This window comes from Hyperolius riggenbachi, chromosome 3 (assembly GCF_040937935.1).
Source record: "Hyperolius riggenbachi isolate aHypRig1 chromosome 3, aHypRig1.pri, whole genome shotgun sequence".
Taxonomy (NCBI): domain Eukaryota; kingdom Metazoa; phylum Chordata; class Amphibia; order Anura; family Hyperoliidae; genus Hyperolius; species Hyperolius riggenbachi.
In genome coordinates this window covers 255,969,271-255,981,961 of record NC_090648.1, presented here as the reverse complement: position 1 = coordinate 255,981,961, position 12,691 = coordinate 255,969,271, and the positions used below count along the sequence as shown (strand labels likewise).

At 44.2% G+C, this 12,691-nt stretch overlaps 1 protein-coding gene across 4 annotated transcripts in view; it reads right to left on the bottom strand.

The window, feature by feature from the left end:
• The window catches only part of LOC137561378 (cadherin-related family member 4-like), a 121,381-nt gene that overhangs the window by 91,215 nt on the left and 17,475 nt on the right, over nucleotides 1–12,691 (bottom strand). For 3 of the 4 annotated variants that reach the window (XM_068272673.1, XM_068272672.1, XM_068272674.1), the window contains exons 3-4: nucleotides 6,019–6,204; nucleotides 2,530–2,615 (exon numbers count right to left, since the gene is read on the bottom strand). In XM_068272673.1, the coding sequence (XP_068128774.1) occupies nucleotides 2,530–2,615; nucleotides 6,019–6,204 (272 nt within the window). Of the gene's footprint in view, nucleotides 1–2,529; nucleotides 2,616–6,018; nucleotides 6,205–12,691 lie in introns of those variants that run through there. The other variant, XM_068272675.1, reaches the window with a different exon arrangement.

The following is a 12,691-nucleotide window of genomic DNA, read 5'->3' as shown; positions in this document are numbered from 1 at the left end:
ACGCGCTGATGCTTTAAGGTCAGATGCAACGCTTCTCGCGTATTGCACCGCATCAGGTATGAAATGTCCCATAGACTTTCATTTCTTTAGCGTTACCCTGTGGTAAAAAAGGATAACACAACACAATGAAACTGTCCTAGTGTGAAAGGGGCCTCAGATAAAAAGCATTGATTTTGATTCGTAAGCAATGCATAATAGATCAAGAATGTCCTAACTATGAATATTTTTCAGTATATTGGCTTTTAGTTTACAGTCAGAACCATGTCTTGTTATAAATAGGAACGGTATATTTTCAAACAGTTTTTGAAACTGTTCTGCAGCACACCCTTGATACTATGCCTACTCAATTACACCTTCAGATATTTTTGCTCTAGCAACACTAGGGGTACAGAGCTGAAATGATATCAGTGCATTACTGTGCCTTTCTTGCAGATGGATACATCACAAAGGAAGACTTTTACACTTTTAAGGCCCATACACACGCCATACTAAAGGCAACGATTGGTCCGTCGTCACCTCCCACTGGGCGGGTTTTCAGCAGACAGTCCGGCGTGTGTACAGTCTGTCGGCGGACTGATAAGGCTGTTTCTGAGCGATCTGCCGGGCTATTACTGTAGATAAGGCAGAGAAGAGTGAGTGTCTAAGGCCCATACAGACGTTGGATTTTTCCGAACGACGGGTCGTTTGAATGTCCCGTCGTTCAGTCGTCCGCACGCCAAATCAGGCGTGTGTACAGACTGTCGTTCGCATGATAAGACTGAGTTTGAGCGATCCGCCCAGCGGATCGCTCAAACTCAGTTGTATCACACGAACGACAGTCTGTACACACGCCTGATTTGGCATGCGGACGACTGAACGACGGGACATTCAAACGACCCGTCGTTCGGAAAAATCCAACGTCTGTATGGGCCTTAGAGCTGAATACATTTTCTGTGATTAATTAATTATTTCCAGTATGCTAGGGAGAAGACGGAATCATGAAAATGGTGCAGTGGGATCCAGAAGGTCTTTACCTCCTCACACTAGAGTGAGGTCAGAGGGAGGGCCAATGCCAGATTGAGTGCTGTAGCTCTTCCCCTTGCATGTTTGACAGCAAATTCCATTATTACACGGTTTAGTGTGGTGCTGGAGGAGATAAAAGTGTCAGCCTTTATCCAACACTTTGATCCACATAGGGTGATGCAAGGCTAGAACAGATTCAGAAGTGGCGCCTCTACAATAATCCCTAATGCAGCCATGTAATATTTACATTACATGACATGGAGGCAGGGGATGGGGTCGGCAGCAATCAAAGTGTCAGAGTTAGTCCTCCACTGATCTAAAGTAGCTGACGCTGTGCCGTATTAAATAAGCCATTTATAGGAATCCCTGCAACTGTCTTCAAGGCTGTGAAGATAAAAGCTTGGGCCTTCATGGTTTCTTACTGTTGAAGCATGCAATAAAAACATGAAGTGGTGTTTGTGGTGCTCATTATCGATAACTGGATTGCTGGTGTGCTTTTACCTTTGATAAACTAATATAAGTTTAGCACCTTCTTTGCTTAGCCTCTGTTAGAACCCAAATGTAGAAAATCTGAGTGTAGACTTAATTATCAAGCTTGTCAATTTACTAATAGGGCAGGTTCATGGCAGATTGCATGACTGAGGCAGGGAACACACTTGACTTTCAGTTTTCCGCGCGCGTTTTTCTGCATACTTTTTATGAACACTAAGTGTGTTTTCATGCAGGAAAACGCGCGCGTTTTTTCACAGCAGCTGATGTAATTGATAGAGAAAACTGCCAAAATGTGCAGAGTCATGATGCAAAATGTCAGGTTTTTTTTCTGCGTGCGAACAACACAGTAAGTGTGTACTAGCACATTGATTAACATGAGTTCTCAGTTTTTCTGTGCAGAAAACGCGTACGAAAACTGTCAAGTGTGTTCCCTGCCTGATGGTGTTGTGGGGTAACAAAAGAGGACAGGGCTGGACTTGCAAAGCAGGAAGGCTAGCTATATTTGCTGAATTGCTGGGCACAATAGAGAGCACAGATATTATTTACAGCAACTCAAGACAGCTGAAATGGTAAGGCTATTGTTTCAGTCTTTCTACTACTTAGCTATGATGAGATCCTCTACAGCAGGTATGTCAAACCGGTCCTACGAGGGCCGAGATCCTCACACATTTTTAATACAGCTCAAATGAATTGATGGGTTTGAATCAGGAAAGGTGTGGTCCATCAGGTAGAACACATTCCTTTCTTTCTCAGTCCATCCTAAACACTGGCATGGATCTGGCCCTCCAGCCGTGGAGTTTGACACATGTGCTCTACAAGATCACTTAAAGATAATGGGATACATTAAGCCACACAACAAAGTTGCTTATTATAGACACTACAAGATGGCCATATAATTTTATAACCATAGAGTATTGTCTGTATTATAAATACTCTGGACTTACAGGAGTCTTGGGGTGCAGCATTGTTTTATACCACATTGATGCTTTGATAATTTATACATCCCTTGCTTTATTTATTTAATTTATTTTTTACCGTTAGTGAGTCACCATCTGGATCTTTCACAGGTACTTGAAATACGGACTGGTACACTGGAAAATTCTCAGGAATTGTCCTATTAGCTGAAAGAAAGGAATAATAATCATCAATAATCTCCTTGGCAATAATCCCTGAGCAGGCCTCAGGTTGGAAAAAAGAAGCCTGGAGCTTGAGGTAGCCGGTGAGAGATATGAGGGTTCAGACAGTTAGAACTCACCTCTCCTGGAATCCAGAAGGCTTGTAGCTCATCTTTTTCCGGTCCTCGGAGGCTCTCGATCTCTCGGGTGAGAGCGCCATTTGATTGTCACATGACGGGAGACGGCGATCTCATCACAGGGGTAAAGCACCACCCAGAGGACAGGAGGGAGAATTGCAGCACTGGATCCTGGGAAGGTGAGTAATGTACAGGGGGCTACTGCAGAATCTCTGCAGTATGGTTGTTTCCTGCTTTCAGGGTCTATAAGCACATGAAAAAAATGTATCGCTTTTAGACCCTAAAATCAGGAAAGAATCATACCACCAGGGAGGTTCATAGCAGTTATTCTCTACTTTTTTTTTAAACAAAATTAAGCACAGAGAGAAATATGCACACATATGTACATACAGCTGCAGATTATAGTTTCCTCTTGAAATTGCTAATCATTTGTGCAGAGAGACATAAGCAGATCTCTACAAGAAATGTAAAGCCTGGTACCCTCTTTGAATTTTTACTAATCACTGAAGACTTTTATACTACATGAAGGTGGTAAAATTGAACAGATATTGGGTATTATAAGAAGATTGTGTAGGTAAACTCTCCTACTATATAGAAAAGTTCTCTTCTCAAGCTTGCGCCATGTGAGCATCACAAAACAGCCAGATAGATGTTTATGTTTTATGGTTTTAAGGATTATAAGCCTAAAGCCTGGTAAACGCCTTCAACCTTCGACCAGTTTTTCCACCTCCATGAAGTATGAGAATTTACCTACTTAACCTGGCCAATTTTACCACTTCCATGTAGTATGAGGGTCAACAGATTTTGAACACTATGCCCAATCACCAGCCAAACAAAACTGAGGGTGTGTACTTGGCTTTAGACAGTTCCCAAAGGCAGATTTTTTTTGTATTTTATAACTAAAGTATGAGCAGGAGGCCAGAGAGCTTATTGGCTTATTTATAACACCTGGGCCCATATGCAATTCACTTTTTCTCATATCACAATATTCATATAATCGAGGTACAGGATCAGGTAACAGGAGCAATGTCAAAGAGCAAGCTAAAGTCATACACGGGCAGATCAGGATTAACAAGTACAGAGCAGACAGGATCAGCTAACAGGATCAAAGTCAGAGAACAAACTAAGGTCATACATGGACAGATCAGGATAAAAGATTACCGAGCAGGGTATCAGAAAGTGTACCAGGCAACAGAAGCCAAGCTAACTCGAGATCTGGAAATCCTGCAAGGGGTGTTATTGTCTTAAATAGGAAATGGTAAACTGCTAGGAGAACACCTGTTGATCAGAGACATGCCCAGAAGGTGATACTCCATCTTGTGGTGAAACTGGAAACTGCAGGTAACATAGCAGGGATAGCAGAGCCACCTGCTGGTGACTCGTGATAACACCAGCCGGTGAAGCAGGGTGCAACAGTGTTCCTGACACATATCTTGCATCTAACCTTTTCTCACTCAAGACACAACTAAAATGTTAATACATGCTCTTATAATATCTTGTATGGACTATTGTAACATACTACTTTGTGGACTACCAACTAACTGACTGGCACTGTTCCAATCTGTACTGAACTCAGCTGTCCGTTTCATTTATCTTTTTTCTCAATCTTCCTCTGCTGCCCCTCTCTGTCAAGCTCTTCACTGGCTACCAATTAACCAGAGGATCCAGTTCAAACTCTTAACCCTAAACTACAAAGCTCTCCTCACTTTCTCTCCCGTGTACTTCTCACTAGCTTCCAGATAACAACCCAATCACAATCTCAGATCTGCACATGGCCTTCTGTTATCCTCCTCTAGAATTACCTCCTCACATTCACGTTTACAAGATTTTGCATGTGCTTCACCCTTCCTCTGGAATGCCCTCCCACAACACTTTGTCAATCTTCAACCTTTGTTAGCTTTAAAGGGACTCCGAGCAGTGCAGTAACTATGAAAAGATGCATACCATTTTGATGCTCTCTTTCTCCTCTTTCCAACGATTTATACATCTTTCCATAGTTACATGTATTACACAGGACGACTTTTCCCCAAAGTCGGCAGCTCCATTCAGCACAATGCAATGAAATACAAAGAACCCAGGGGGATATAATTACAAACATCATGCTGGTGGGTGTGAGGATATAGTGAATTAGTTGTGGGTATGCTTAAAGGCATACCCACAGGCACTGCTCGGAGTCCCTTTAAATGCTCTCTAAAACTCATTTGTTCTGACAAGCATATGCTCTACCTTAGGCCACTTCTCCTTTGTACTAAGACCAAATTGCACTCCTACTAAATATCCTAAAACACACTGCCTCTATATGTTTATTGCATACTACCCTACCTCTTGTTTATCCCCTACTTGTTTAGATTGTAAGTTCGCAAGGGCTTTTGCCCAAGTCAGTCTCCTTATTATACTTTTTCACTTTTGGGCACAATTCCAGGACCTACCTAGGCATACATGCTCATTTTTTTGGAAAATAAAGTACTGATAAGGTGCATGCTAGGAAAGGGTCAAGGCTAAAACACCATACTGAAAACAAGCATGACTGATTTTGTCATTCACACAAAAAGTTTGCATTACAGATGGTTTGAACTAGCACTCACCACTATGGAACAATTGTAGCCTCCAATTTCTGGTTGAGCTTTACTAAGCAGGATTCTGGAAGGAGCGCAGGACCTGGCCACTTAGCCAACTTGTGTATGAAATTGTGAATTAGAATGCAGAAAGAGAGAGATACAATTTTCAATAAGCAACTTCCTTGTGAGTTAAAGAATACTGAAGGATTGTCAACTACAAAACAGCCTGTGTAGACACCTGATTAATGTTGTATTCAACTTTGCTGCAGCACATGTCGGTCTTCAGAATGGAGAGGATACGCCTGAAGTGGCTTTAAATTCTATTTCTAAAGATCAGGATGAGTAGGAAGAATCAATAATGTCACTCAAGCTGGTTTTGCTATGTGCCAGGGAGAGGATGACTCAGCTCTATATTTCCACCAAGCCTGTCTCACCCCTAAGCACCTTTTTAAGTTCTAAAATGCCAGAACCTCCCATAGATCTTCAACTTAGACACCCTCCTTCTTTCATTTAATTTTTGCTTGCTCACACATTGGAAACAAGTTTTTGACTTCCTACATGATGGGATTGTCAAAGTCACATCAAAATAATGATACTTGCAGGATGGTACTGTGCTAGAAAATTCACAGCAATGAGATGTATGTCCTCCAACACTCTTAGGTATGATTTCTGTGCATTAGGCATTAGGGAGAAGTAGATCTGTATTACACTTACCTATTTTTGCTTCAAATCGAGGTTCACATACTGGTGGTTCATTAACATTTTCAATATTCACAGTTAATGCTTTTGAGAATCTGTTTGAGAGTAATCCCCCTGATACGCAATCAACTCTCATAGAGTAGCTAACAGGTCTTCTGTCTTCATAATCAAAATCTGTTGTGGCAGTTATAACTCCAGTAACTGAAAAATACAAACCACAGTGACTTTTACAAACTGACTTTTACAGACTGACATACAGTACATTTATTGTAGTATAGTATGGGACACTATGGCAAAAATTAGGCTAGTGGGATAACCCTGGTAGCATGTACCTAAATTAGGATGATCAGATATTAAGCAGTTTTTTTGAATGCCTATTTGAAAGGTTATAGGCAGCATATGCAGAGATCCTGCCTGTCCTCCCCCTCTGCTGACTCAGGCTGCATTGTAACAGCTCCCCTTTCCTCTCTCCCTGCTGAATCTGTACAGGTCATTGGAATTCAGGCTGAGGCTGCTTAGCTAGTGCCGAAGAAGATCATAAATAAAGAAATAAGCAACATAAATTACTTGTTACACTGGGCTCGACTATCTGCTCCCATTGCTATGATCTTCCCCAGTAGTCACTGAGCACTCGCTAAAAAGTCTGCATCTCCCATACAGTGTCAGCAGGGAGAGAATAGAGGAGAAATAGCTGTTACAGCAGATCCTGAGTCAGCAGAGGGAGAGGATATGTTGCATAGTTTGAAAAGCGACAAGCAGGATCTCTGCATATGCTCTCTAACCATTCAAGCAGACATTTAAAAAAACTGCTTCGTATCTGATGCTCAATATAAGGTACATGCTACCAGGGTTATCCCAATAGCCTAGTTTTTGCCATAGTGCCCCTTTAAGGGATAACATAAAATATTTTAAGGGTATATATATTTATTGTTAATTGTATGGAATTCCCATGATACTTTTTCCAACATTGGCCTCAATTCACTAAGTTTATCTCCTGTCTTTAATAACGTTTCTAGAGTTATCACCATGGTGATAAGGCATGTAGTATTCATGAAACATGTTACCTCAGGCAAACCTAAAGTTAACTTTTCTGTCTTTAAATTAAAGTCAGAAGTTAACTCTTCTCACCAAAGGAGAACACACACACACAACACACACAACACACACAACACACACACAACTCACACACAACACACACACACACACACGCGCACACGCACACACGCACACGCACACACACACACTTTCCAATAATAACAGCAATATGCCTTCATATAACCAAGTTAAGTAGTCAGGTGCCCCAGACAGAAACATTAAGTTGCTATGTGCCTCTCTGATAAGTAGGTGATCACCATTAGGAATGGTCAGAAATGCCGATTTCTGATTCTGCAAAAATTCCAATTTCCAAAAATGAAAGTTACTGATTCTGCTGATTTCTGCGGAATTCTGAATTTCCAAAACCATTTACAGATTTCCACAGAAGGTTTTTTTCTGTCATTTTTGTTAATGAAAGTAAGTTATATCATTTATTAAAAAAAATAGTTTTTCTGAATCTGTTATATTTTGCCGATGTCAATAATGTAAAATCTAAAATGTCTATGGTATTCTGATTTTCACAGCCTGCAGCCTGAGATTGGCTGCAGACTGTTAATATGCTGCAGAAATACTGCATTACTGCAACGCAGAAATATTAATTTCGGCATTGCAGTAATGCAGTATTTCTGCAGAATATTAATTTACAAGACCAATTACTGCTGCGGTAAACCCATTTCACCACCAGATAAAAGAATTACGGTGCCAAGTTGCCACCAGATATACAAGAACCCATGCCTCAGATAGCCACATATGCCTTCTTCCTCCAGATATCAATATGAGGTAGCCATTGCTCCGCCTAAATATTGCTGTTATGTAGCCATGTGTGTAACTCCCAGATCGCAGTATTTGAAAGCCACGTATGACACTTAGATAGCTGGAGAAACCGCCGCGTCTGATGCGGCGGTTAGCACGCATGGCCCTGAGATACCGCAGAGTGGTGCTGGTGTGGCTGGGACTCATAGTCCCTCTAGATTCAGAGTGATGCGCGTGCGCATCGGAGAGGCAGAGCATATATGGCAGCCAGAAAAAGGTCAGCTGACCTGCTCGGTGAGCTGACGACTAGGCCTCTTCTCATTGGTCCAGCACTTAGGGAGGTGCTGGAGAGATGCCTGTGTATATATACTGCTGGCTGTTCAGTTGCTGGTTGTCTGGCGTTGCGAACACAACGTGGTAGCACTCAGACCTTAGTCAGATCCTAAAGTGTGCCGGGACCAGCTGGAGCTGTAATCCTACACTTAGCTAGATTCTGTTGATAGCTTAAAGTACTAGTTTGATTGTGATTATCTGTTATGACCTTTTGGCTTGCCTGACTAATCTCCTGAACTCTGATTCTGTACGTCAATATTTCTGATACCCTGTTGCCAAACCCTGCCTGTTTATTAAGACTCCGCATCTGCCTTCTGAATCTGTACTTTATCTGTCTGTGTGTTTACTACCTGGCTTGTCCGACCTCGAGAACCAACCTTACTGTTAGAGGTGGTTCCCAGTCCTGTTAGTGACACCTCCTCCTGAGTGTCACTATCAGAGAGTCCTTCCTATCTTAGCCTGACTCCTCCCTCCTAGGAGAGTTCAGGCCTTCGGAAGGAATCCGTGCAGTACTCCTTACTGCCTTGAGGCCTAGGCCTCTTAGTGTTACAGTTACACCAAACACTACACTCTACTCAGGTGTCCAGAGGTTAGCTAGTATATCGGATTATCGGTGATACTGCAGATCATCTATAATCTGGTATATATCTGTATTCCCAGTGATACTGCAGATCACAGGTAATCAGATCCTCTCTGTGTTACACCGATCGTTACAGAACGCCAGACCAAAAAACAAAATGGACTCACGCTCAGGTCCTCTGGGTGAACTTGCCACTTCGGTGGATAATGTCAATCGAGTGCTGGGTGAACAGAAAGCATTGATTGAAGCTTTGTCAGGGTCTGTACTAACCCTCCAGACGTCAGTGGATGAGGTGCGATCCCCTCCTAGCGTTGACATACGTATGCCCGTACCCGAGAGGTTCTCAGGCCACAGATCTGACTTCCGCAATTTTAGGAGTAGAGTATTATCTTATTTTGAATTGAGACCCCGATCCTCTGGTACTGAGGCTCAGAGAGTCACATTTATTAAAACTTTATTGTCCGTCGACTCCCAGACCTGGGCATATAGCCTACCTCCCGGAGACACAGCTCTTACCTCTGTAGAGGAATTCTTTAAAGCCATGGCAGTAATTTACGACGACTCGGACCTTACCGCGACCTCTGAGCGGAAGCTCAAGCTTTTGCGTCAAGGCAAAGGTCCAGTCGAAGATTATGCGGCTGAATTCAGAAGGTGGTCAGTTACGGTCAAGTGGGACACCTATGCCCTCTTGGACTGTTTTTTGTCTGGGTTGTCAGATGAGGTCTCCGACTTAATATTGAGTCAGCCCGAGCCCAAAACGGTCGATGAGGCCATCTCGTCGGCCATTCGTATCGACCGCAGGCTACGTCATCAGAGACAGACCAGGGGTAGTCATCGTGTCAGGTTGACATCTTACGCAGCACCTCCCGCTGCACCTGTGGTAACGCCATCTCCCTCTGTCTCATCTTCTCCGGTCTTGCCTCCTCCCGAGCCGATGCAGATCGGTCGGTCAAAATTGACCCAGGTGGAGCGAAGCCGGAGAATGACTGAGCAACTATGTCTGTATTGCGCTGAAGGAGGGCATAGGGTACGAAACTGTCCTAATAAGGCTACCGCCTAGGAGTTGTAGGGGGTAACACCCTAGGCGCCCAACTTATAACCCTAAAAGAAAAACGTTTACTCCTTCCCTGTACGATTACGTGGGGGGACAAATCTGAGGCCACGGAGTCCTTTATTGATTCAGGCTCCGCGGCTAATTTTATGAGTTCCGAGTTTGCAGAGAAGTTGGGCATTCCACTCACCCCAGTAAAACCACCTATCCAGGTTACTGCCGTGGACGACTCCCCGCTACAAAGGGACCGTCCGCTGTCACAGACACCAGAGGTGGAAGTCACTATTGGGGTACTGCATAAGGAAAGTTTAAGTTTTTTTGTATTACATATGACTACCTCCACAATTGTCTTAGGTATGCCCTGGCTGCCTGCAGCTCCATTCGCCACAGATTAGTTGGGCTACAGGACAATTAACCAGTTGGTCAGACTTCTGTTCCCAGCAGTGTCTAGGGAAAGTGACTTTAGGTCAGACCAAGATTCATGTGGAGGGGGTTCCCGAGCAATACTCTGAATTCTCGGATGTATTCTGTCCCAAGGCTGCTGATAAATTACCTCCTCATCGCCCTTTCGATTGCCCCATCGATCTCCGTGCCGGTTGTATGCCCCCTAGGGGTCACCTGTATAATTTGTCTGGATCAGAGAAAGTGGCTATGCAGGAGTACATCCGTGACAATCTAGCCAAAGGGTTCATTCGCCCGTCCCAGGCGCCTGCGGGGGCCGGTTTCTTTTTTGTTAAGAAAAAAGACGGAGGTCTTCGACCTTGCATCGATTACCGTGGCCTGAATAAAATCACGGTGAAGAATCGTTATCCGTTACCATTGATAGACGATTTATTCACGCAGGTCACAAACGCCAAGATCTTCTCAAAAGTTAGATCTGAGGGGTGCATACAACCTGATCCGCATTAGAAAGGGCGATGAATGGAAGACGGCCTTCAACACACCCGACGGGCATTACGAGTACTTAGTGATGCCCTTCGGGTTGTGCAATGCGCCAGACGTCTTCCAAGAATTAATCAACGAGGTATTCAGGGAGGTGTTGGGTAGATTTGTGCTGGTATACCTCGACGATATACTAATCTATTCCAACAACCTCCCCGAGCACAGGATCCACGTTAAATTTGTGTTGGACAAATTGCGGCAAAATATGCTTTATGCCAAGGTGGAGAAGTGTATTTTTGAGGTGACCACTGTCACGTTTTTAGGGTATGTGATTTCCACCTCAGGCCTGTCAATGGATCCTGCCAAGGTCACAGCTGTTTTGGAATGGCCACAGCCAGTGTGGTTGAAGCCCCTGCAGAGATTTTTGGGTTTTGCGAACTACTATAGGAGGTTCATAAAGGGGTACTCCACGATAATTGCCCCCCTTACCAGTCTCACAAAAAAGGAGGCAGATACCAACCACTGGTCCCCTGAGGCTGTGGCAGCCTTTTCTCACCTGAAAAAATTGTTTTGCTCAGCGCCTATTTTGAGACATGTAGACACGTCCTTTCCCTTTATTGTGGAGGTTGATGCCTCGGAGGTTGGGGTGGGGGCGGTGCTGTCTCAACGGTCAGGGTTGCAGGGCCATTAAATTGGCGTTTGAAGAATGGCGCCATTGGTTAGAAGGGGCAGAACATACGATCACGGTTTACACTGATCACAAGAATTTGGAATACATCGAGGGGGCTAAGAGACTAAGTCCCCGTCAGGCCCGTTGGTCTTTATTTTTTACGAGGTTCAGATTTATAATCATGTACACTCCAGGCAGCAAAAACATCAAGGCAGATACTCTGTCCAGATGTTTCGAACCAGAGACAGCACAGCCCCCCGCTCCATCATCCCGCAGAGGTTAGTGTTAGCAGCCACGGAGACCTGGGAAGATTGGGCAGAGGTTCTGGGTCCCTTTCAGCAGGATGTCCCTGAGGGAAAACCTGAGGGGGTTATGTTTATCCCACTACCATTTCGTCTACAGGTTCTACAAATGTTTCACGCCCATAAGAATGCTGGTCACCCTGGAGCTGCCAGAACGCAGGATCTGATTGCCAGGTGTGCTTGGTGGCCTTCTATGGCAACAGACTGCAAGGAATATGTCAGGGAATGTGCGGTATGTGCTAAAAGTAAACCCTCCCGGCTGGCACCTGTGAGAAGGTTACAGCCTTTGCCCACCCCGAGTGAGCCATGGACCCACCTGTCCATGGATTTTGTGAGGGAATTGCCCAGGTCTGAAGGCATGTCGGTCATTTGGGTGGTAGTGCCCATTTTGTGCCCCTGAAAGGACTCCCCTCGGCTCAGGAACTGGTCGAATTGTTCATCATTCACGTTTTCCGGCTGCATAGCATTCCGGAAAACATCGTGTCAGATAGGGGAGTCCAATTTGTGTCTGGATTTTGGAGGGCATTTTGTCATCAAATGGGCATGGAGCTGTCATTCTCGTCAGGCTACCACCCACAGACCAATGGGCAAACAGAGAGGGTCAATCAGTCAATGGAACAATTTTTGAGATGTTATGTGGCTGAAGCGCAGAACGATTGGGTCAAGTTTTTACCATTCGCTGAATTTGCGCACAATAATTTGAGAAGCTCCTCCTCGGGATTCTCTCCGTTTCAGGTAGTGACTGGGAGATTGCCTAAATTTTCCCCATTGCCAGTGGCCTCCACTCCGTTCCCAGCACTGGAGGCTTGGCAGAAGTCACTCAGAGACAATTGGGGGATTGTTAAGAGTAATTTGGAGAAGGCGTTTCTAAGTCAAAAGGGTCAAGCTGACAAGAAACGTTCTCTGAAATGGAAGTTTCAACCAGGGGACTTAGTCTGGGTTTCCACACGTCATTTGACCCTGAAACAGCCATCAGCCAAATTGGGTCCCAGGTTTGTGGGTCTGTGTTCTGTGACCAAGAA